Here is a 22,657-nt window from a genome sequence, read left to right as displayed (position 1 = left end):
TCAGGAAGATTCTTTGTAAAAAAAAGAGAGATCTTGTCCCAGAGATGAAACTGTTATCTGGCCAGGACAGCTAGGTAGCTAGCTATTCTCATGTTTAGAGAAGCTGAAAAAAAATACCTTTCTTCCAAGCAATCTAATTATTTCCTTTTTCTGCCAGTGGAGTAGAATGTAAATGTCCCATTCTTGAATGTTGCATTGTTGCAGCTACCACGAGAGTGTTAAAGGGAAAATGAACATGGAAAAAAGAAAACTCTTCATATGGGATCTCATACAACCAATCAGCTTTCTTAGCAATCAGTTGATATGAAGGTAGAGTATTCCATGCTGATTTTGCTGGCTGGCACAGACCTTCCCAAAGAGGCAGAGATACTTTCTCAGCAGATGTATTCCTCAGTATCAAAAACAAGAGGAGGAGTTTCCTGCAGTAAACAGACAGTAATTTTAACTTAGACTCCATTCTGCTTACTGAATCCTGGAGTTCTATAGCATCCTCAGATGGTGAGGGACCTGAGGCTACTCCAATGTTTTCCTCAGGGGAGAATTTGCCTGTGGGTTCTAAGTCTTGATGCACAATACCATCTTGTGAAAACACATCAACTTCTTCCTCATCACAGAGAATATCCTGAATTTTTGTAGGGGACCTATCTCTTGGTCTCTGTTCCACTGGTGTAGGATCTGAATGCCTTGGATCCAACACATTAGTATGTGCTGAAGTTTCCTTGCCTCAATGTGGAATCGAGGTCATCGCAACTGAATGAGGTTGAAATAGAAGCCCTGGAATTGGCTAGTATGGCCAATGCATCCAGGAAGATACTTACTACTCATGCCAATTTGTCCAGTTCTGTACCATCTCATAGTAATGAGGAAACATCAACGTTCAATAATCTTTGTCACAAAAACAGCCTTGAGGTCAAGGCTGCAGGTAAATTGATGTATCCATCTCCTTTTCTAAATGTGGATCCAAACCCAGATCTGACAAGGAACAAGATATGATAGAGGTAGGGATCCATAGTACCAACAAGGGTGAGATAGTCTTTCTAGGTGAATCTATCGGTATTTGGGGAGGAAGTAGTAGCATAGCAGAAGATCCATATGGTGAGGAATCCACTCTGTTTTTTGTGAGAGGGAAAGCATTGTGTTGGATCCTTATCCAAATCTCTCTCTTCTGCTGAAGAAGCATGACACTGATCTGATAAATGCAGATCCACAGGTACCTAAGTGGAAACCATCACTGAACGTATCAGTGCCGATACGAGAGAGAGATCTATTGATTTATTAGGTCCTGACCCAACAAAGCGATCTTGGTCTCTGGTCTGTCTCACATCCGCATGTTTGCAATCTGAAGGATTTGACGAGTTCCCTGAATAGAAGACAATGTAAAACCCAGAAAGGTACTTGGTCTTGCTGCTTCTTCAGAACTGAAGGTCCTGGTTCCAAAGAGGCCTCAGGCATGGAACGCATATTGTCTAAGGCCATTTCTGTTACCATGTTCCTTTTTTGGAAGCAAGTCTAAGGTTTTTGTTGCTGACTGGGCAGTCTTCTTCAATTTTGTATGCTGAAGAAGACTCACATTCATCTGTGGTAGTGCTTGGAAGGAACTGAGGCAGTAACTGCTTCCGTGCCCCCTTTTATAGCCCCATTCTCAGAATATGCTCAAACACTGATGGGAGGTGCATGGAGGGGGCACATGAATGCTCAGAATAGGCATTGCTAGTATAAGTTTGTACCATTCAATGGCACCAGTCGGCACATATCCCAAGAGTGGCAATATGTACAGGACATTCAAAGAAGAACCTCGTTTACTGTGGTCCCTTCCTAGCCACAATTTAATGCCCAGGTACAAAATTTAATTGTTTAAAGCCTATTTTCAAAATGTTTTCATTTCTGTTCTTTGTAACATTGTTGCAGAAAACTGGCTCTGATGAATTTAGCACAGCACAGGGACTGCTGCTGGAGATTTAAGCAGCTACTAAAAAAAAGTCTCTAGCCCTTTTCCTTGCAGACCTAGAGCTCAAAATATAATTTGTTTGTTAAGGAAGCTTGATGGTCAGAAAAAGAGTTTCCCCACAGAGATCCTCATAAAGGGTTTTCTTTATCTCACAAGTGGGTTCTTCCCTCATGCAGACCTCAGGATGTCCTCCAATCCTGCAACCACATTGCTCTCATTCAGTCCCCCTCCCCTTATCCTGCAGGCCTCCTGCAATCAGGAGAAAAAGAGCTCCGCTTCTGCAGAGTTTAGGAGATCTGTAGTAGAGGTAGAAGGAGGGATCTTAAGAGGTCAGAAGCCTAGAATGAGAAACTAAGAGGCCTGTAGGAGAGTGGAACATCTAGTGAGTCTGAGGAAGCATGTCTGTCCTCTTTACGAGCTTTAAGAGGCTCAGAGGGGGCATATGCTGAGTCTTAGAAGGGTCACCGGTGGCCACATTTGAAAGCCCAAAAGCCTCTTTTGTATTGTAGGGGGATGACAAGTCTGTTCTAGATCACTGGGAAGTTGATGAGCCTATTCTGACTCTGAGACAGAGGATCCTCAGTGAAGGGATCCCCAAGAAACCAACTCAGACTATGGAAGTCCCCTCTGCAAAGCCTTCTAAGACTCATGGAGGCTACTGACCATCCCTCCTAATGCTTGCACATGTGCAGGATGGATTTGGAGAGGCTCCAAAAGAGCTTAATTAAGGACTTGCAGGGGATGGACACAAGCCTCTTAAGGTCAACATGGTTTGGGGCCTTGGTGAGCATCTTGAGTCTTATGAGGAGGCAACTCATGATGCACCTGTCAAAGTTTGCAGGAGGTGGGCACTCCATCACAAAGCCCACAGGGTGTGAAGGCTCTTGTTTGGTTAGCTGGTTGACTGGTTCAACAGCCTACTAAGATTTGCTGGGGGTAAGGAGGGGAGGCCTTCACTCTCTGGAAACCCCTACCTGGAGCACTGGGAGCAGTACAATACATACAAAAATGTACGTAGAACACTAGGAAAACTGAAACACTATTTTTCAAATTTTAATTTATCACTTTCCTAATAAGCAACCGAAAGCACACTCCCACATCACCGACTTACCTCTCCAGCAATGCTCTCCTCTCATCCTGATTATTTTGTACTGTTGCCTCTAATACAGCAATCTCCCCACGCAAATCATCCGTCTGTTTCTCTAGCTCACTGACCCTTCTTTGACTGCTCTGCCACTCTTTCTTCATTGTAGCGAGGTTTTCATTCAGAGCTGTGATCTGCATGGTGAGCTTGGCTTCCACCTCCTCATGTTTTCTGTTTTCTTCTTCTTTCTCTTTTATCTCTGTGCGCTGAGAAAAAAGGAAACATTGAACAATGAGCTATCAGATAGCTCTGAGTTTGTAACCAGGTTGGTGTGTTATTAACTCTAACATCAAAATTAAAATGATGGTAACGTTTATCTCTGGTACATCTGCAAAACCATTTTTGATATTTAACAGCTAGCAGGCAGTTACTCAGGCATGTCTTTCCAAAGAGTCACTTTTTCTAATGCAACAATGTTCCTTATAAGTGAAAGAAAACTAGATTCTACCCTTCTGGTATTGTTCAACTGAGGCAGAGAAATTAAAAACTGTGTATTTACAATTTCAAAACTAAGTTATTTTAATTCATAAACAGCTATTATACTAAACAAATGCCTGCTTATGGTCCCACTATGGATTTATTTCTATTTGTCAAAATAGCGCTTAGCCTATTGTACCTGAGTTTTCCTATAGTATAATCTGTCTCACACTGAAGGTTTTTGGAAATATTTACAAATCATTGATTAAAAATGTAAATGCCATGAGATTAAAATTAAGTCTGCCTCCCACCCTCTTTGAAGGGAATCAGAGACATGTGCTAAATACACACAAGTTCTATACATGCTCACCAGTTTAGTTTCAATTGCAACACATTCCTTCTTCAGTTCTTCCTCTTTTTTTTTCAGCTGATCTTTGATAATTTGCTGATTCTTCTTCTCCTTTTCAAGAGCTAAATTCATGTTATCTACTTTGCCCTGCAGCTCTAGTTTCTGTTGAATCAATAGCTGCTTCGCATCCTTTAGATTTGTCACCTCCTGTTAAAATGTAAGTTTAAACTATCACATAGGGTCTAAAAATAAAATGGTAAAACTTATCTGTGAACTAACTTGAGACTGACGATAACTATTTCCTGGGATAGGAGAGCAAATGCTTTTACCGCACAAAATACAGTATCAACTGACCGTGACACTATATTAAAAAAAAAAAAGTAAGCTCGTTACCTAGGTTACAAATTACATCTTAGAATACTACAAACAGAAAAAAAATCTAATTTACTTCTCCACTAAAATAGTGGAAATTATGTTTGTTTACTTTCTGCCTTTCTGTCAAGTAGTAGGTTTGTCAATTTCACTTTTAAGTCCAATTCTAATAAATTTCACTGTCAGGTTTTCTGCACTAGGTAAGTGTCACAAGGTGAGAGTTACAAACCCCTTGGTGGCAAGAAGGGAATTTTGATTTATTTATTTATTTACTCCATTGGAAACAATTATTGCATAGGAGTGTTTCTACAGGTCTTAAGTTTGTAAATATTTACCTACATATTGTACTGGAAATAGATGGAATAACTTCAAAAATAGATGGAATAACTTAATTTGACAGGAATGATTCTTCCTTAAATCCACAGCCCAATATGAATGTATTATTCTGATGAATAAGGGGTGCTAATTTTTCATAGGACACATTCCACTGAAAGTCAAGACAAAACATCCCAAGGATAGTCTTTTTTCTCCTTTCAAACCCATGGGTGGATGATATGACCATACTTGATTTCATAAGTGGAGATATTTTTGGTTTCAGTCTGACTGCAACCATGGAGAACAAGAGGTGAATATTAAGCTGACATCCCAGGTTGTGTATGTTTTAAAATTCTCTGCAGCTCTATAAATTCCTTCTCTCTTTAGCACAGAGGTTTCAGGAAGTGTGTGACAATTATAGTTAGTATTCCTAAAATCAAAATGCATTGGGCATTGAATTCTCTGGAAGTAACCATCATTTTTAGACAGTGGATGACAAAAGAACATCTGAAAGCCATTATATATTTTTTTTGTATTTCCACAGAACATAAATATTCAGGCTATTTTAAAATTAATGTATTATTAGATTGTAAGCTCTTTGTGAGATGGACTGTGACTTCATTTATACTCACAAAACCACCTACAACATTGGAGAGGCCAGCAGAAGCAAATAAATTACTATTAATAAATATAATATGTAATAAAATGTAGAAAATGTAGCCAGGCTGTCTTTTAAAAGTGTCAGATTTCAGAAGAGACAGAAAAGATTTAGAGATGTAAAATGTTACGAGCACTTATAATACAAACAAAGACTAAAAAAAAATAATTCAACACTCCATCCTCCAATTTTTAATTTTCTCTCTCTTTTTTTTTTTTTTTTGAAAGTGAGGTATCCTTAAAAAGATTTAGTTTTGCCTCAAGAGTGATTTTTAAACTAGTTTCAACAAAACTGGTTTAACTAATATTGGTTTGGTATTTTAATGTTGCAGTAAATTACATGCACTTAAGAGTGAGAGGTAGGTACATTTTTAATGAACGTACACATTTTTTTAATTAGGAGTGTCGCTTTAAAAATCAGAGTTCAGGTTGGATACAACCATTCTAAAACAGCTTAAAATCCCCCCTCCCCAACAACTTCACACTTTACATGGCTTTCCATATCAGTGAGAACATGTACCTTCATAAAACTAAGATGTTGGTTTGCTTTGGGTTTTTGGTTTGTTTTTTGTTTTGTTGTGGGGCTGGAAGAGGCTGTTTACTTTCCTCACTTCTCAGAATTTGGGTGCACAGCGTGAGAACTTTTCCCCTTGTCCACCTTTTATTAAAACATTGGGAGACAGCCTGGATATTTAATTGCTTAGAGTCATCTATATAAAAGGAGACAGCATGGTCTAGAGGTTAGAGTACAGAATTTGAAGTCAGGAGACTTGGATCACAACCAACTGACAGTCTTGCTGTGTGACCATGAAAAAATGACTTAGGACTAATCCACAAAGAGACATAGGGGTCGCAACTCCTAACTTTTAGGCATCTTGCCACCTCAGTGGAATCTACAAACCCTAGTTAAGGTGCCTAGGCTCTCCATAGAATACATGGGGAGAGATGGGCACCTAAGAATGGGATCCACAGAAGCAAGCACACTAGCAGGGAGCTGCCTAAAGTAGTCAATGGGAGACGCTGAGGAGAAAGGTGGGTCCTAGCCCTGCCCCGCTCAGCGAGTGAGGCACCTGACTGGGCTGGAAAAAGTCACCTATCTCTGCTTGCAGCCCACAGCCAGGGACCCTCTCCTGGAGTCAGGTGCATAAGCTGTTTCATACAGAAGTGATGGCAGCACACGTCTAGCTCCTCACAAAACAGCCAAGGAGCAGAGAGGATGGGAAGGCCTCCCTTATCATCTTTAGCCCTGTAGTTAGTGTACGCAGTCAGAGTGTGGTAGACACCAGTTCAATTCCCCCCTCTGCCTGATATGGAGAGGGAAATTGAACTTGGGCCTCCTGCATTGCACCCTACCCACGAGGCTACAGAGTCATTCTCACTCTCTGGCCCAAAGCATATTTAATTATTTATACTCAGTAGAACAGCTTCAACAAGAGACACTGAGCCACATCAAAATAACCCATAGCCCAGTGCTCTGAGAACATCAACTGGATTGGGCCCCACAAGATAGGCGAGGACATCTATCTTCACCTGGTTTGAGGATTCCGCTGGGGCTTAGCCTGGAAGTCTAGGCTGAGGTGTTAAATGCATACCCAGTGGCAGAAACTTAGGCACATGAGGGACTTTTACAGCAAAAATTTAGGCACTTCCAGAATTAGGTAGGAGCTGACCCGAGGTTTTGCAGATCTCAATGATGCCTAAAATTTGGGCTTGGGTGCCTGATGTGGGAGTTAGGCTCCTAAGTACTTTTGTAGGTATGGGCCTTAATCCCTCTGAGCTTGAGTTCCTTCATGTGTAAAATGGAGATAGTAATACCCATCGTTGCAAAGCAATTTGAGATTCTCTGATTGAATGCGTTACTTTCGTGCATATTCTTATTTGTGTAGTTCCAATTTGTGTCTCAACATACCTTCTCAAATTCTTGCTTGCAGGTCCTAAGCTCTTCACTATATTTAGTACTATCTTTTTCCAGTTTACTCTTTATTTCCTGGAGCTCTGTTGTTTTAGATTTTTCATTAGCCAAGTCTTTTTCTTTCAAAACCTTGAAAATAAATCAAAGGAAAAATGGGACCTTATCCAGACTTACAGTTATCAAAAACCTCTTGATTACAAAGATTGCTCATGGAAGAATGATTGTATCAGCTATCCATCCACAATTATTTTGTCTGATCTTAGAGAAAACCCTAGATTAAACCATTTAGTTTAATCTTTAAAATCAATAATCTGTTTTTTCTTTTCACATTCATTTTGTTCAGTATATGGCCCCTCGGGGATAATAAACTTATGCTGAAATTGTTTTAATTTATTCTGTCATTTCAACTATTTGTTTAAAATCTTTTATGTATCAGTAGTCCAATAAACTGCTGTAAGTGCAGGTACAAATTGCATTACCACAATACATTGAGACGTCCTGGCATGTTTCTAAATATGTTTCCATTAGAAAATAGGAAAGAGGAGAAAGGTAATGGGAAAAGTAAGTTACCTTGTCTTTCTGGATTTCCTGTAACATCTTGTTCTGTTCTTTCAGCTGCTGTTCTTTCTTTGACACATCCTGCTCCAGAGTAGACTTTATTGTCTTAAGTTCTTGGATCAACTGATTAAGGTTACCAATTTGATTTCTGCTTGAAACTAATTCCTCCTGAGCCAGAGCAAGTTTCTCCTCTGTGGACTAATTAAAAAAACAGTTCTGAAAATCATCTGTCAAAGCCATTGCAAGATCAGAGCTCCACAATAGTCACAATAATTTAAACACTTATTATGCATCTACATGGAAAGTTCAGCTTCTGGTGCATAGTACTTCATTTTAAAATTTTAGAATTTCAGTAGAACACAGTTAGTAGAACACACACTATTTTCCTGTATTCTCTTGTTGGGACAATGCCTGTAACATTGTGACAGCAACAGTAAAACTCATAAATAATAATAAGGTAACTGGAACTGAATGAGGTGACTATTAAATTGTAATTAACAGCTGTTGAGTAATGACGAGAGAAGCAAACTGAACTCTATCTCAGGGGAGGGCAAATCAGGAGCAGAAGTAATAATTTCAACACTTGATCATGGACAAAAGAGGTTGCAATTCATTTCCAAAAGGTACTTTGAGGAAAGTGTTTGAGCTCAGCAAAAGCACAGGAAGAGACAAATTATGTGAAGAGATAATTTTCACACAAATTATATAAAATTGGTTCAAGTCCCAGTTAAGAAGACATCTCTATCAACCACATCTTACTTAAGTGGCACCTGCTGTGTGTAAATTAGAACACATAGTAGACTGCACTTTAACTTCCAAACTCCATATAATACGAGTAATTATTGCAAATTTATTGAATGACATTATTCAAAATATTTACACACTATACAGTACAGCACAGGCTGACTGTTACATTTCCTTTCACCAATTTTTAGAGCTTCTTGGTCTGTGTGTATGCACAATTAAAATTTCAATCGTTGCTACCGTTAATGGTAAATTTAAAGGAAAAATGTCTGGTGCAGACAAAGCTTACTTAAGGCTCACTACTCATTGATGCTAGCACCTGAAAATGTTTTTTGATCAACACAGCTGATAACCACTTTATTTCTGCCAAATAAGTTTCTTGTAGTGTCTTAAATTAAGTGTTAAAAATAAAACTAAAAGATTTTATCGCCCTCATACAGTATCTGTTTGTTAAATTCCTCATCTCCTCTTGCTCAGAGTGGCTATTGTTACAGTGTTCCAAACTCTTGTGATGTTTTCAGAAGTCTCACAATATTTGATGTTCTTCTTAAAGCCCCAGCTTGCTGGAATCATGAGACTGCAGGAGTATCTCAGTTTTAAAAAAATCTAGCTCTCATGGTGGTGAAGAAAAGCTTGAAAAGTGGGAAGCAAGGGAACCCTAGCAGCCCAGAAACCAGATCACAAATAAAAAGCCTCAATTTTTTTAGATTTCATGATGTGTAAGCACGGTTCATAAATTCTGAGCCCTTGACGTTGGTGATACTACTTTTGTAACAGGAGCATTTCAACAGTAGTGTTTGAAAGCAGGGGTTGGCTACATCAATGGAAGGAACAAGTGGCGACTCAAGACACTAGAACTAAAGAATATCAGAAAAATGACCTGTTTTTCAGTAAAAAAAATATATATATATATAAATAACTGAACAAGGCTTAAGGTCAGATTTATTGTTACCTCTTGGAATCACAAAGCTTCAGTAAGAGGACTACGTTGGGATTTAAGCATAGAAGGATAGTACATTTTAAAAAGGCTCATTATCTTTACTAAACTTAAAACAATAAGCATATCCCAAACCATATTCAAAGACAGGTAAAAAGGAAAAGCATGCAAGTCATTAAAACCTGTTTCAGTATCTGGTAACAAATAAAACAGAACAGAGCCCAACAGTAGAGCTATGTAATTATCTCCCAAGGTATTTTAAGTGGACATAAAACCCTCTTCAAAACATGCAGTGAAATCCTGGCCCCACTGATGTCAATGGGAATTTTGTCCATTGGTTCTTGCAAAGGCCTTTATGATGTGGGAGACTGCCAAAACTCAATAACAATGACAACTCAGACTATGACATATTAATACTGGGTGAAAAACTGCCCAACAGAAATCAATGGGAGTTTTGCCCATTACAATTTCACCCATTATTTTAAACAGGCCAGTTTTAACATGCACATTACAGTGTCCTCTCCTAACTAGTATCTTCTTCAACAGTAGTAAATATTCTTTAAATGAGCAGATAATCACTCCAATGTATAACACACAGTTTGTGTGACTGTCTTTCTGTATGAGTAGCAGTACCCTCAGTTACTGGATGGAATGTCAGACCAGCTTAAGTATTAATATCCACACTGACATCTTAGACCCTATCTAGCTTATAGCTATAATACTGCTACACAAGTATGAATACTTCTCAGGTAAGCCCCTTCGTTTTCCATTCAAACCTATTTTTAACTAAAAAATCCCGGGTCTTACAAAAAAGTATTTAGTTTTTTTCCTGATGTTCACCCTATCTTTGTATCATTCAAATATATAAAAAATAACTTTTTCTATTACAAAAAAATATATATATTACGAGAATATATTATTCTGTGTGTATATGCAAAGCTGCCTGTTGAAGTAAGGCTATGTATTAGTCTAGAAGATACACACAATAAACAGGCACACATGCAAGCTCTGAAGTGCGTGCACATCTCAATGTACTGATGAATCTCACACCCACCATGCCACATTTCAAGCTTTTAGCAGATAATGGTTTAAAGAAACACACTAAAATGGAAAGAAAATGAAAATCTGTATCAGAATACATTTCAGAACACAAGGAAGTATTCTAAAGTTTTAAAAAAACAAAAACAGGAGAACAGGGATGAAGTTGAGTATCTGCGCTGCAAATGGTGTGGCCCAATTATTAAATGTAAATATTTAAAGGCTAATAGTTCTAAGTCTACAGCAGTAAACTGTTTATTGAAATGATATGTTGTTTTCTTAAACTCAAAAGTGACATTGTGTTTTGAGTTCTGTTTTAGTTCTGCAGCAAACCACATTGAATTCGTTCATCAAACCATTAATCTACTGAATACTTTCCCCCCGTCCTTCCGTCCACCAAAATAACCCCTGATATTTACCCAGAAAAATTATTAATAGTTTTTCCCACCAATATTCACCTATTTTTGTTGTTATAGTAATAAACACACTGATAAATTCCCAGGAAAAATTAAATAAAATAAAAACTGAAAATCAAGGGCCCTATTAACAGGTTAATGCTAGTTTAATTTTAAATTCTTGAATAAGGAATCAAAGTACAAATTGGGTAAGTAATGAGATCAATGGGATATTTATTAGAATGTTTTTAAACAGGGGATGGGACAAGCAGAGGAGGCATTAGAAAATATTTTGAGGACATAGTATGTACTAGGTCACAGTGGCTTAGGTACACTAGCCTTTGTGCCCTTTTTATTACGTGTAGTTTGAATTTGAAGGAGTGGGAGATATGGGGGGAAGGATTACTAGCAAATACACAGAGAGGAAAGGTCAAATGAAAAAAAGACACCAACCAGGAAGACTATGCTATGAAGCAAGGTAATTCCTCAACAGGGTGACCAGATGCCCCTATTTTATAGGGACAGTCCTGATATTTGGGGCATTTTCTTCTATAGGGGCTGTGACAAAGTTCCTCCTCTCCCTTGGTGGGTTCTGCACTTATTGGTGGATGTGCTCGCCTCAGAGATTCACAGCAGCCCTCAGTTTGGCCACTTTTGCTATTGGCTCAAACCTGCTGCTCACTCAGCTAACCTCATCACTGGCCAGCATGGGGAAAAGGAAGGTGAACAATCCCCACAGTCTCTGCTGATCCACCTAGTGGGTCGGGGAAAAGGCCAGGGACCTTCCCCTCTGGTGGGACCCACAGTCCAGGTCACTCCTCCTGTATCCAATAGGGAGTTGGGGGAATGGAGGGAACCTGGGCCCACCCTCTACTCTGGGTTCCAGCCCAGGGCCCTGTGGATCACAGCTGCCTACAGTGTTTCGTGTAACACCTACGTGACAGCTACAACTCCCTGGGCTACTTCCCCATGGCCTCCTCCCAACACCTTCTTTATCCTCACCACAGGACCTTCTTCCTGATACCAGATAGCGTTTGTACTCCTCAGTCCTCCAGCAGCACCCGTTCTCACTCTCAGCTCCCTGGGTGCCCCTCACTGACTGAAGGGAGGTCCTTTTTAAACCGGGTGCCCTGATTAGCCTGCCTGTCTTAATGGATTATAGCAACTTCTTAATTGGCTCCAGGCGTCCTAATTAGCCTTCCTGCCTTAATTGGTTCCAGCACGTTCCTGATTGTTCTGGAACCACGCCTATTACCTTACCCAGGGAAAAGGGACCTACTTAATCTGGGGCTAATATATCTGCCTTCTATCACTCTCCTGTAGCCATCTGGGCCGACCCAGTCACAGTACCTATTACCTCCTACCCCCGTCCCAATTTTTCACACTTGCTGTCTAGTCACCCTATTCCCCAAATACATTCTATTGATGGCATTGTCTTTGGAAGAGACCAGGACTAGATTAGAAAAGCATCCAGGCTAAGACTGATGTGCATTTGGCAGATCTCATACAGTATTTGTTTAATTTGATCCAGCCCAGAGCTAGCAGTTCCTCATTTTCATGAGCACTACACATTCACTTACAGAAAATGTAACTTTTAGGGAAAAAGGGCAATTTTTGTAAACAATACAAAGTTCCCCCTAATCTACATAAATTAAAAGAGAATATAATTTATTTGAACTTGACAGCTCAAATCCATCCATCCATTCCCCCCACACACCATCAATACAGTTAAAGAATTGCAAGAGATCAACACCCTTATTTTTAAAAAGGAACATATCCTTTCAATAACTTTAATTTTAACCAAAGTGAATTGGTTTGGTGCCATTTTTGTGGGGGGAGAAAGAAGGCAATTTTTTAGACTGAACAAGTACAGTAACTCCTCACTTAAATCTGTCCTGGTTAAAGTTGTTCTGTTGTTATGTTGCTGATCAGTTAGGGAACATGCTCATTTAAAGTTGTGCAATGCTCCCTTATAACGTCATTTGGCAGCCGCCTGCTTTCTCCACTGCTTGCGGGAAGAGCAGCCCGTTGCAGCTAGCTGGTGGGGGCTTGGAACCAGGGTGGACCCGCAGCCCCCATATAAGCTCCCCACTCCCCTAAGTTCCCTGTGCAGCAGCCGCCCAGCAGGCTATCAATTGCCGGCAGTTCAGCTGTCCCTCCCCCCACTGCCATGTGCTGCTCCTGCCCTCTGCCTTGGAGCTGCTCCCAGGAGCCTCCTGCTTGCTGGAGGGGGGAGGGAGAGGGGCTAATCTCAGGGTGTCCCCCTCCCCCCGGCACCTGGACCCCACTTACCCCATCTCCATAGAACGGGCGGATACACAACAGGGCTCAGGACGGAGGGAGCTTCCTGGCAGCAGCTGCTGCATCTCAGCTTGCTGATAACTTAACAAGGTAGTGTACTTAAGAGTGGTGTCAGTGTACTTCAAGGGGAAATGTGCATCTCTCTCTCTCTCACACACAGGGTGTGTGTCTCTGTCTGCCATGCTGTCTCCCCTCCCTCCATTCATGCTGCCTTGTAGCATGTGAGGCTACATTAGCAACGAGTTAACCCTTGAGGGCTCAGCCAATTGCTAGTTCATCATTTAGCAGTAAGGCATTCCCTGGGAAATATCCCACCCTCTGACTCTACCACCTCCACCAAGCTTCACACACTAACCCACCCTATTTACATTAATTCTTATGGGGAAACTGGATTCGCTTAACATCGTTTCACTTAAAGTCGCGTTTTTCAGGAACATAACTACAACGTTAAGTGAGGAGTTACTGTATGTATTAAATTGTAACACATAGAGGTGTGTATATTTTATATATATACACACACACACACTATATTTTCTTTTCAATCTATATTTGACTTTTAAAACATTATTGTGTGCGCCTCTGTCCCACCATCCACCCCTTCAGATTACACCAAACCTTTTCACCTTGGCTAAAGTGACATAACATATGTTCCTTATTAAAATAAAGGCTTTGATGTTAACCAGCCCTTCATTTCTTTTCCTGTATTGATAGGGAGAGGAGAAATTGGGCTCACCAGAGCAGTTGTTCTAAGGCTGGCCTTCATGGAACACTGTCACCTAAATATCTCAAACTACAAGATTTCGCTTGAACGTCCATGATCTGCTTTTCATTGTAGTGCATCTTCCACAGCAGACTGATTCCTTTTGCTAGGAAGGTCAGGAGATAGCTCAGTAGTTTAACAATGATATTCCACTCTCACGCCAGTAGATGGTGCTATCAGTACAGCTCAACTCATATCCTCCAATCGTACCCAGACACTATACATGACACCTCAGTTCATATCATCCACATGGCTTGAGGCCATCTATCTTTATATCTGTCTGAAACCTTGCCTCCCAGTGTGCCAAGCTGTGTTAAACCATTCCAAAGATATTTTTATTTAGCTAAAGTGAAGGCTAACAGTGAGGGTATCTCACACTCAGACCTAATCAAGTTTATTTAAACTTCTCTTTAACAAAACTGGTTTTGACACCATGTGGACTCATCACTGCTTTGCAATGACTATCCTCCTTCTGTTAAAAGACCTGAAGCGACAAGAAAACATTCAAGATCATCTAGTTTATATGTTTCAAAGATTTGTGTTGTACAAAATCACTCCAGATGTTTCAACACACTATGAATGAGATACTTCATTGTAGCGGTGGGGCCAAACCAAAATCCTGGACCTGACCAGCCACACAAACTTTGGATCCAGATGCAATCCAAACGTTGCAGTTCTGGCTCAAGTGTATTTATTATTAATATTAAGCAAGACCCCTAGTTTTATGTAGCCTACGAGCGGTAGATTTTGCATTTGAGAAGATGAAATTCTGCTACAAGAATTTCCTGACTTTAGCAATTCTACTACTTTAATATCTGAATATCAAAATACTATACTATACCATAAAATACTATTTTATACTGAAATAAAAGCTATACAGCGTGTCCAGGGTTGAGGAAGGTAGGAACATTTTCTCCCCGCCTTTTTTTTTTTTAGCAAAAATAATGGAGACACGGAAAATAGTTCTTAGAACTATTTTTAATTAATATTAACAGTCCTGCAGTATCAGCCTTGTTCCTTCTCTACTCTCATAATCTAGCTATGCTTTCAGCCCCAAAAGTGAACTTGTTCTAACGAAGGAAGAACTACAGTTGGGTGCCCTATTTCAAAACTGATGAAAGTAAATACAGGGAAGTCAGGTAACAACAACAGGCACTTTTTCTTTGCATTGCACCTTTATGAAATGATAAAAATGAAACAAAAAATGGTTAGAAACAGTTTCTGTACTGAGGTTGTAACTATACATTGTCATATGAAACACATGAAAATAACTGGCTTCTGCATTTACCCTAAAATCTGAAAAACAGGTCGCAGCTTTTCCCCTTTTTTATGATGTCACAAACTCAGTAAATCATTCAAGACGTTTACAAAGAGATTTAAAAGGCTGATGCCAAACCTGCATACAGCTATGCACAAGAGTAGTCCCATGATGTCAATGAGACTACTTACAAGTGTAACCATTTGCAGGATCAGGAACAAAAAGATGTGCTTCAGGGGAGAGACAATAGGAGATTTAGAACAAATATAAAAAATCACAAAGGTTCAGCAAATTTAAAAAACAACTGGGAAAAATAATGATGACCACTAAGTCTAATAAAGTTAAGTATGAGAACAGCTTCCATTTTGCTTTGCACCAATCCATTATTTACATAAGGCATGAGTGAGTGCTCTACGTAGGACAGGGTTTCTCAACCCCCTGGGTTGGGATCTAAAATTGGGTTTTGAAGAGTCACATGACAACTCCTGTGGCTCCTGTCCCATGGAGCTGACTGAGCTTGTCTCCCTGCTTCAGGCATTGCAACCACTGGGGTCCCAGCACCATTTAGGTTTAGCCCAGCTGTCATGATGATGGGAGATCGGGTAGGCTCAACTGCATTGCATTTCCATAACTGTGGGCCAACCCCATTATATTCTGCAGATATCAAAAAATTTAGTTAGTTTATAAAACAGTCTTAGTTTTTCTTTTTAAAGAAAATTCCACCTTCTTCAGCAATGTAATTTGCAACCCTAAATATTTATCAATCTATTTCCACTTGCAATACATTTTTTGGCCTATTTTTCCATTAAGCTGTACTCTCTGTCATGTATTTCTAGATATTTATGGTGGCCGTGACATCAATTGCAACAAGGCTCCAGAACTCCAGTTATAGGAAACAGTATCTGAGGAAACTAGGAGGACTTTACTTATAATGCAACATGGGATGTGTCACCATGACATGACAAAATATCCTATGAGAGGAAAAGGAAAAATAAAGACTCTTCAATTCTTTGCTCTACTGGTTTTGTATATTTAGTACATAAGTACCAAGGTGAAAAGAGTTTAGAAGGATGTGTTCATATTCAATTGTATTCTTTCTGTGGTCTCAGAATAAATTGATCTTTTGATCATTATTTGGAATTTCCTGAATAGGATTTTTCTTGTTTTGTTTTTTACATCTTTTCAATTTAGCTGTATTTTACAGTGGCCTATTAGTATTTTATTAAACTGTCTTGTTCACTGATATTATTATTATAAAACAAAAACCCACACACTGCCTCCATGTTTACACAGCATTTTAGCACAAAGGAACCACAATCTTAAAATTTATGAAATTATACATTTGCTAAGACTGGTAACCTTGTTTTCTTCTTATTGACAACCTCCTCTGACCCTCATTTTCCCCCAGGTTGTGTCCTGGAACGCCCTACAGTGGAGCACCCATCGGGACACTACTCGAAGAAGTTGCCAAATTCGGATAAGGACTGAAATATCATACAAGAAGATCTGGAGAACTTTGCACTATTAAATTTTATCCCATGTCTCTTATTCCAGTTTTCAAAGTGCAAGGTCATTCACTTAGGGACTAACAACAAGAATTTCTGCTTTAAGCCGGGGACATATCAGTTTGAAGTGACAGAGGAGGAGAAAGACCTGGTGAACTGGTTGATCACAGGATGACTATGAGCCGCCAACGTGAAGCGTCTGAGAAAAACACTAATGCAGTCTTAGGATGCATCAGGCAAGGTATTTCCAATACAGAAAAGGAAGTGTTAGTACCAATACACAAGGCACTGGTGAAACTTCATCTGGAATACTGTACACAATTCTGGTCTCCCATGTTTAAGAAAGATTAATTCAAACTAGAACAGGTGCAGAGAAGGGCTCCTAGGATGACCAGAGGAATGGAAAATCTACCTTATGAGAGGAGACTCAAAGAGCTTGCTCATTTAGCCTAACCAAAAAAAGGGGAGATATGATTGCTCTCTATAAATACATTAGAGGGATAAATATCAGGGAGGGAAAGGAGTTATTTAAATTAAGAGCCAATGTGGACACAAAAACAAATGGATATAAACTGGTTATCAACAAGTCTAGGCTTGAAATTAGACAAAGGTTTCTAACCACCAGAAGAATGAAGTTCTGAAACAGCCTTCCAAGGGGAGCAGTGGGGGCAAAAACCTAACTGGCTTCCAGACAGAGCTTGATAAGTTTATGCAGGGGATGGTAGCTGCAACTGCTAACAGCATATATCTCCAATAGCCGGTTATGGGACACTAGATGGGGAGGGCTCTGAGTTACCACAGAGAATTATTTCCCAAGTGTCTGGCTAGTGAGTCTTGCTCACATGATCAGGGTCTAACTGATCTCCATATTTGGGATTGGGAAGGAATTTTCCCCTAAGTCAGGTTGGCAGAGAACCTGGGGGCGTGGGGTGGGGGGGCAGAGGAGGGAGAATTCGCCTTCTCTTGCATCATGGGGTAAGGGTCTCTTGTAGGTTTAAATTAGGGTAAATGGCAGATTCTCTGTAACTTGTAGTCTTTTAATCATGATTCTTCACTAACTCAACCAGAGGTTATAGGTTTATTAAAGGAGTGGATGGGTGAGGTTCTGTGGCCTGCAATGTGCAGGAGGTCAGACTAGATGATCATGATGGTCCATCCTGATCTTAGAGTCTATGAGCACTGCAGTTTGGAAAGAAAGGTCCAAAAAGGGCCATCGAAACTTTAATAACTACACATGATCAGTGTCAACTGTTTTGCAACTCATCCTAAAGATAATTCCTCTAGCACCATGATATTTCCTAACACTTGCTGGGGCACTGCTTCAGTCAGTCACTGTGGCACATAATGGTCTAATCTCCCGTGGGCTGTAATACTTAAGTCTAATTTTGGGTGTTTGGTTTAGTGTGCAGGTGCTGGATGGTGTTGGTGGCCTGTGATATACAGGCTGTCACAAGAGATGAAATGGTGATAACTGCTGGTTTTAACTCTTATGATTCCACGACTACTCTGAGTACTGACTGAGAAGAAAAAGCACTATCTGCTAACTTTCCAAAAACAGTCCTAGCAGTACTTGGGCTTTCTTGGAGGTCTCCCATCCCAGTACTAACAATGTCAGGGTGTGCTTAGATTTGACATCTGAATCAAGATGGTATGGCTGCATCACTTTATATATAAAATAGGTCCCACTAAGAAGAAAGCCCTTCAAAAATATATCTTGAATAGAAATAGTATATACATTGGCCAGAACAACTGGGTCACTTGTAGAACAATACAGACTGAACAGGTTTGTTGCAGGAATGCAAGCTGATGAGCACTGTCAAAGCCTGTTAAGTCCATACAAAGGAGCCAAAAAGGCATTAAGTTGTGGGGGAGGGAAATACTCTTGGGGTTACTCCCTTGCATGCTGGCAGAAATGGATGCCATTAGTTATATTTCTGTTTCCACAGATTGGGAACTATGCAGTGGGAAGACTGGGGACAAGCTTTATACAGAGTGAAATGTGAAAAGAAAGAATCCAGTACTCCTAAATCCTTCACCTTGTTCCCAGAGCTCAGACAACAGCACTGCTACAAAACACTTGTGAACTGAAAGGGCGTTCTAGGTAAATCAGGCAAAAATACTTGGCATTTAAATCAATTCCAACATGTACTGTGTCCTGAGGAAAAGAACACAATACAATTCTATACATAGCAAAAGAGTTTTTTCTTCATATGGCTTTCACTTTGCTTCTTTGTATTCATCCTGAACACAAACATTATTAGGTCACTTATGACTTTAAAAAGACACTGTACCTTAAGATCTTGCCTTGTTGCCAACAGCTCAGATTCTTTACCATAAAGATCCAGCTGAAGTTCTTTCCTATTTTCCTGATCTTTTTCATGAATCTTCTGTAGCTCTGCTAGTTTTCCTTTCTCTGCTTTAAGCTCCTGTGCTGATAATGTTACCTGCTGCTGTAATTTATTCTCTAGTTCTGCCTGAAACACACATACGAATCCTGGATTTATATTTTACAGTACAAAGCAGGCATGTAAGATAAAATGTAAAATATGGATTATTTGCAATCTCAGTTTTGTTAAACTAATTTTTAAGAAATGTTAATTAAACAAGCATAATTATTTCATAAATCTTTTCTCTTGATTCACTCTGCAATACTTATAGCTATTACTTACCCCAGCTACAAAATTTGAACAAGGTCATATTATTAAATCATATTATTTCTTACATTAATATACTGTGATTTACTTGCTATATAATAAAGAAAATAAATGACTAACATCAAGAGACTAATTAAACACAGGGAGCCCAGTTTTCAAACATCTAAACAGTATTTCCAAACTTTGCAGTTTCCATGGGCAGAACAACAGAAGGCCACTGCAATACTTTATATGATAAATGAGAAACTGAGTGCAGACATCATTTAATAGTACAGCACATGACACTAACATCCCTAAAACTATACGGAGTTTGAACTTTTTCATCACAGTTCACATTTCATATCGTCATTAAGACTATTCTCTTCTTACAATACAAAATGAGTTGTTTAAAACCACCACTTATGCTCCAAAATGCTGAAGACTCTTGTCTAAATTATTCTCACGAAACTGCATACTGCTATGCGACAAGATGGCAACTCTTGCCACATTGCATACAGATGCAGTAGAATGAACACAGCAGATCTAGCTATTTTTATCAATTTGATGACAGGTGTACTACTTGCATAATCCATAATTCACTATTTGAGCCTTACACTCAACGTTTTTATAGTTTTGACCTTGAACAATATCTGATGGGCTCAGTTGTGCATCCTGACCTTACCATTCCCAGTAACACATTTCAGCTACAGTAAATAGCTATTTTATCACCCACATAATGACATAAAGCAGAAGCATGCATCAGAGGAGTTAATACTAATTTCCTTTGCAAGTAAGAGGAATGAAGAGAAACCAGGACTACCTTTTCTAAAAGGGCACCCTTTAATTCAGCTTGCTGTGTTTCAGTTTGCCTTTTCTTCTGATCAAATGATTCCTTCAGTTCTTTCAGCTTTCCCTGGAGATGCTGCTCATTCTTTTCCTTCTCTTTTAGGACACCCTGAATCTCCAGTATTTGTCCTCGTGCTGAATCAAGCTCTATTGTCAGCTGCTTAGAAATCTATATTTAAAAATATAAAAAACCTGCATATTATCTTTACCTTAATCCTCATAGTTTTTGTTGCTGTATATCAAATACGTTATTTACAGCTAACATCTAATTGGACAGCCTTTTTTTTTCATGCAGGGGCCAAACTGGCCCACTCCACAGCCACTTGGCAGCAGATCCTTTATCGTTGACGTGGCTATCCTGTGCTCTAGAATGTAAGTTTTCATTTTTTTAAACGTAAGAATAATCCATATAGTTACAAAGATAACCTCCTATAGGGAGATTTTCAAAAACAACAAAATCTCTCAAGAGTTTCTGAAAATTTTCTCCCAAACAGCAAATAGCATACTGATAAAATGATATGTACAATGATATGGAGATGTCTAACTAAGCTTGAAACAACAGATCTGAGAGGTGTGAACTGTCACCACTCATTTAAAAGAGATGTTAACTCAGAAAACTAATGACAAGTTAACATAGTTAACTATTTCAAAACATGTAAGAAAGCAGAGGGACAATGATCATCTGTTATCACTGTATCTACTGTACGAAAAGCACACCAAAACCACGGATGATCATATTAGAATACACACAATCTTCTGTGACTGTCATCTTGTTTTGGTGTCAACTGCACAGGGCTTGGGAGAATACCACTACTTTTTTTCCTCTCCAATCTGATCTCTGCATATGTGATTGGAAAAGCTGTCATTGATATATTGTTATTTTTTGTAATTGGGAATTAGTAATCTTACCCCTTCCTGTTTTTCCAGTGAGTTTTTCAACTCATTCCGTTCTTTAGCTACAGACTCTGTCTGTACTTGAAGCTGATGTTTAGTTTCTTGGCAAGATTTTTCCTAAAAAACAGATTACCTAGTGAGCATTTTTTGTCAACTTTACCAAATGCATTTAAGCTATTATTACAAAAACTACAAACTACCAAGAAAGAACACTTGCATTCTCTTAAATCAGAATCTGTTTCCGACACAGAAATATCCTTACAATGGGCTATAAACTATAACTGTTGAAAATCCAGTCCTAGTCATTCTTCCCAGGTCACGAAGGCCCAGATTCAAGAAAGCACTTCAGCACATTCTTAAGACCCATGGACTTAAATGCTATTTATTCTGAAAATTAAGCATGTGCTTAAATAGCATTTAAGTTCCTGGCTCTTAAGAATGTGCTGAAGTGCTTTCCTGAATAGGGATGCTTTTCTCAATTGAGGCCTAGATTGGCAGCTCAGAAGTGGAACCACAAGGATGGCCGTTTTAAAGTACCAATAAATACTGATGTTCTTCCCCTTGTCAGGGCACAGTATAGGCTCAAAACACCATCTTTATTAATTCTGGAGTAAGGTATTACACAGAGTAAGTAAGCATGGCAGAACTCAGAATAACAACCGTGTTAGTCTGTATTCGCAAAAAGAAAAGGAGTACTTGTGGCACCTTAGAGACTAACCAATTTATTTGAGCATAAGCTTTCGTGAGCTACAGCTCACTTCATCGGATGCATCTGATGAAGTGAGCTGTAGCTCACGAAAGCTTATGCTCAAATAAATTGGTTAGTCTCTAAGGTGCCACAAGTACTCCTTTTCTCATGGCAGAACTGGAACCTTTGTTAGTAATGTGATCTAAAATCTCTCTCTCACACACACACACACACACACACACACGCGCGCGCGCGCACTTCAGGTCCAAATCCCACTCCCTGAAATCAATGGCAAAACTCCCATGGACTTTCCCGGAAGTAGAATATGGACCTTATTTTTAATAGTATAAACTGAAGAGTAAATCCTTCCAGTTACTAGAGTAAATGTAAATAGTTAAGCAGAAGTAGCTAAGGCCAGGTCTACATTATAAACATACCTCAGTATAACTACATTGCTCAGGGGTGTGAAAAATCCACAGCCCTGAGCGACACAGTTATCCAACCTAACCCCCAGTATAGAGAGCGCTATGTCGACAGGAAGGCTTCTCCCCTTGACACACTGCCGCTTCTCACAGAAGTGGATTAACTACGTCGATGGGAGAAGCTCTTGTGTCAGCATACTAGCATCTTCAATGAAGCACTACAGTGGCACCACTGCAGCATTTTAAGAGTAGACCTGACTTTGTAAAACATTGCAATCACAGGTATTCGTTAAAGAAGAAACAAAAGGACTTTTTATAAAAGGGATAGAAGGTGGGGAGAAATGTTATTTGTAATTGTAAATACTGATTATTTTTGAGTGGAAATAAAAATAACAATCACACATGGGAGCTGAGAGATGGTTTGATGCAAAACAGGAAAAGAAATTGGGAAAAATACCCCTATGATAAATTTTAAACATAGAAAATTCACAAAATCTGTATTGCTACTGTACTAGGTGATGTTGCTATAAGCAGCCAAAGTTTAAAAAAAAAAAAAGAAAAATG

General features: G+C 39.3%; 1 protein-coding gene across 11 annotated transcripts in view; it reads right to left on the bottom strand.

Moving 5' to 3' along the window:
* EEA1 (early endosome antigen 1) overlaps nt 1–22,657 on the bottom strand; it is a 138,601-nt gene that overhangs the window by 14,648 nt on the left and 101,296 nt on the right. For all 11 annotated transcript variants that reach the window (XR_005223296.2, XM_043546168.1, XM_043546158.1 and 8 more), the window contains 7 exons: nt 20,999–21,100; nt 20,064–20,258; nt 18,902–19,084; nt 7,685–7,870; nt 7,112–7,243; nt 3,880–4,065; nt 3,060–3,298 (listed from right to left, as the gene is read on the bottom strand). Coding sequence is in view for 10 of the 11 variants with exons in the window: in XM_043546168.1 (XP_043402103.1) it covers nt 3,060–3,298; nt 3,880–4,065; nt 7,112–7,243; nt 7,685–7,870; nt 18,902–19,084; nt 20,064–20,258; nt 20,999–21,100 (1,223 nt within the window). In the remaining variant the exon portion in view is untranslated. The remainder of the gene's footprint in view (nt 1–3,059; nt 3,299–3,879; nt 4,066–7,111; nt 7,244–7,684; nt 7,871–18,901; nt 19,085–20,063; nt 20,259–20,998; nt 21,101–22,657) is intronic.

The sequence above is a fragment of the Chelonia mydas genome, chromosome 1 (assembly GCF_015237465.2).
Source record: "Chelonia mydas isolate rCheMyd1 chromosome 1, rCheMyd1.pri.v2, whole genome shotgun sequence".
In the NCBI taxonomy this organism is placed as follows: Eukaryota; Metazoa; Chordata; order Testudines; family Cheloniidae; genus Chelonia; species Chelonia mydas.
This window is presented reverse-complemented; position numbering and strand designations above follow the sequence as displayed.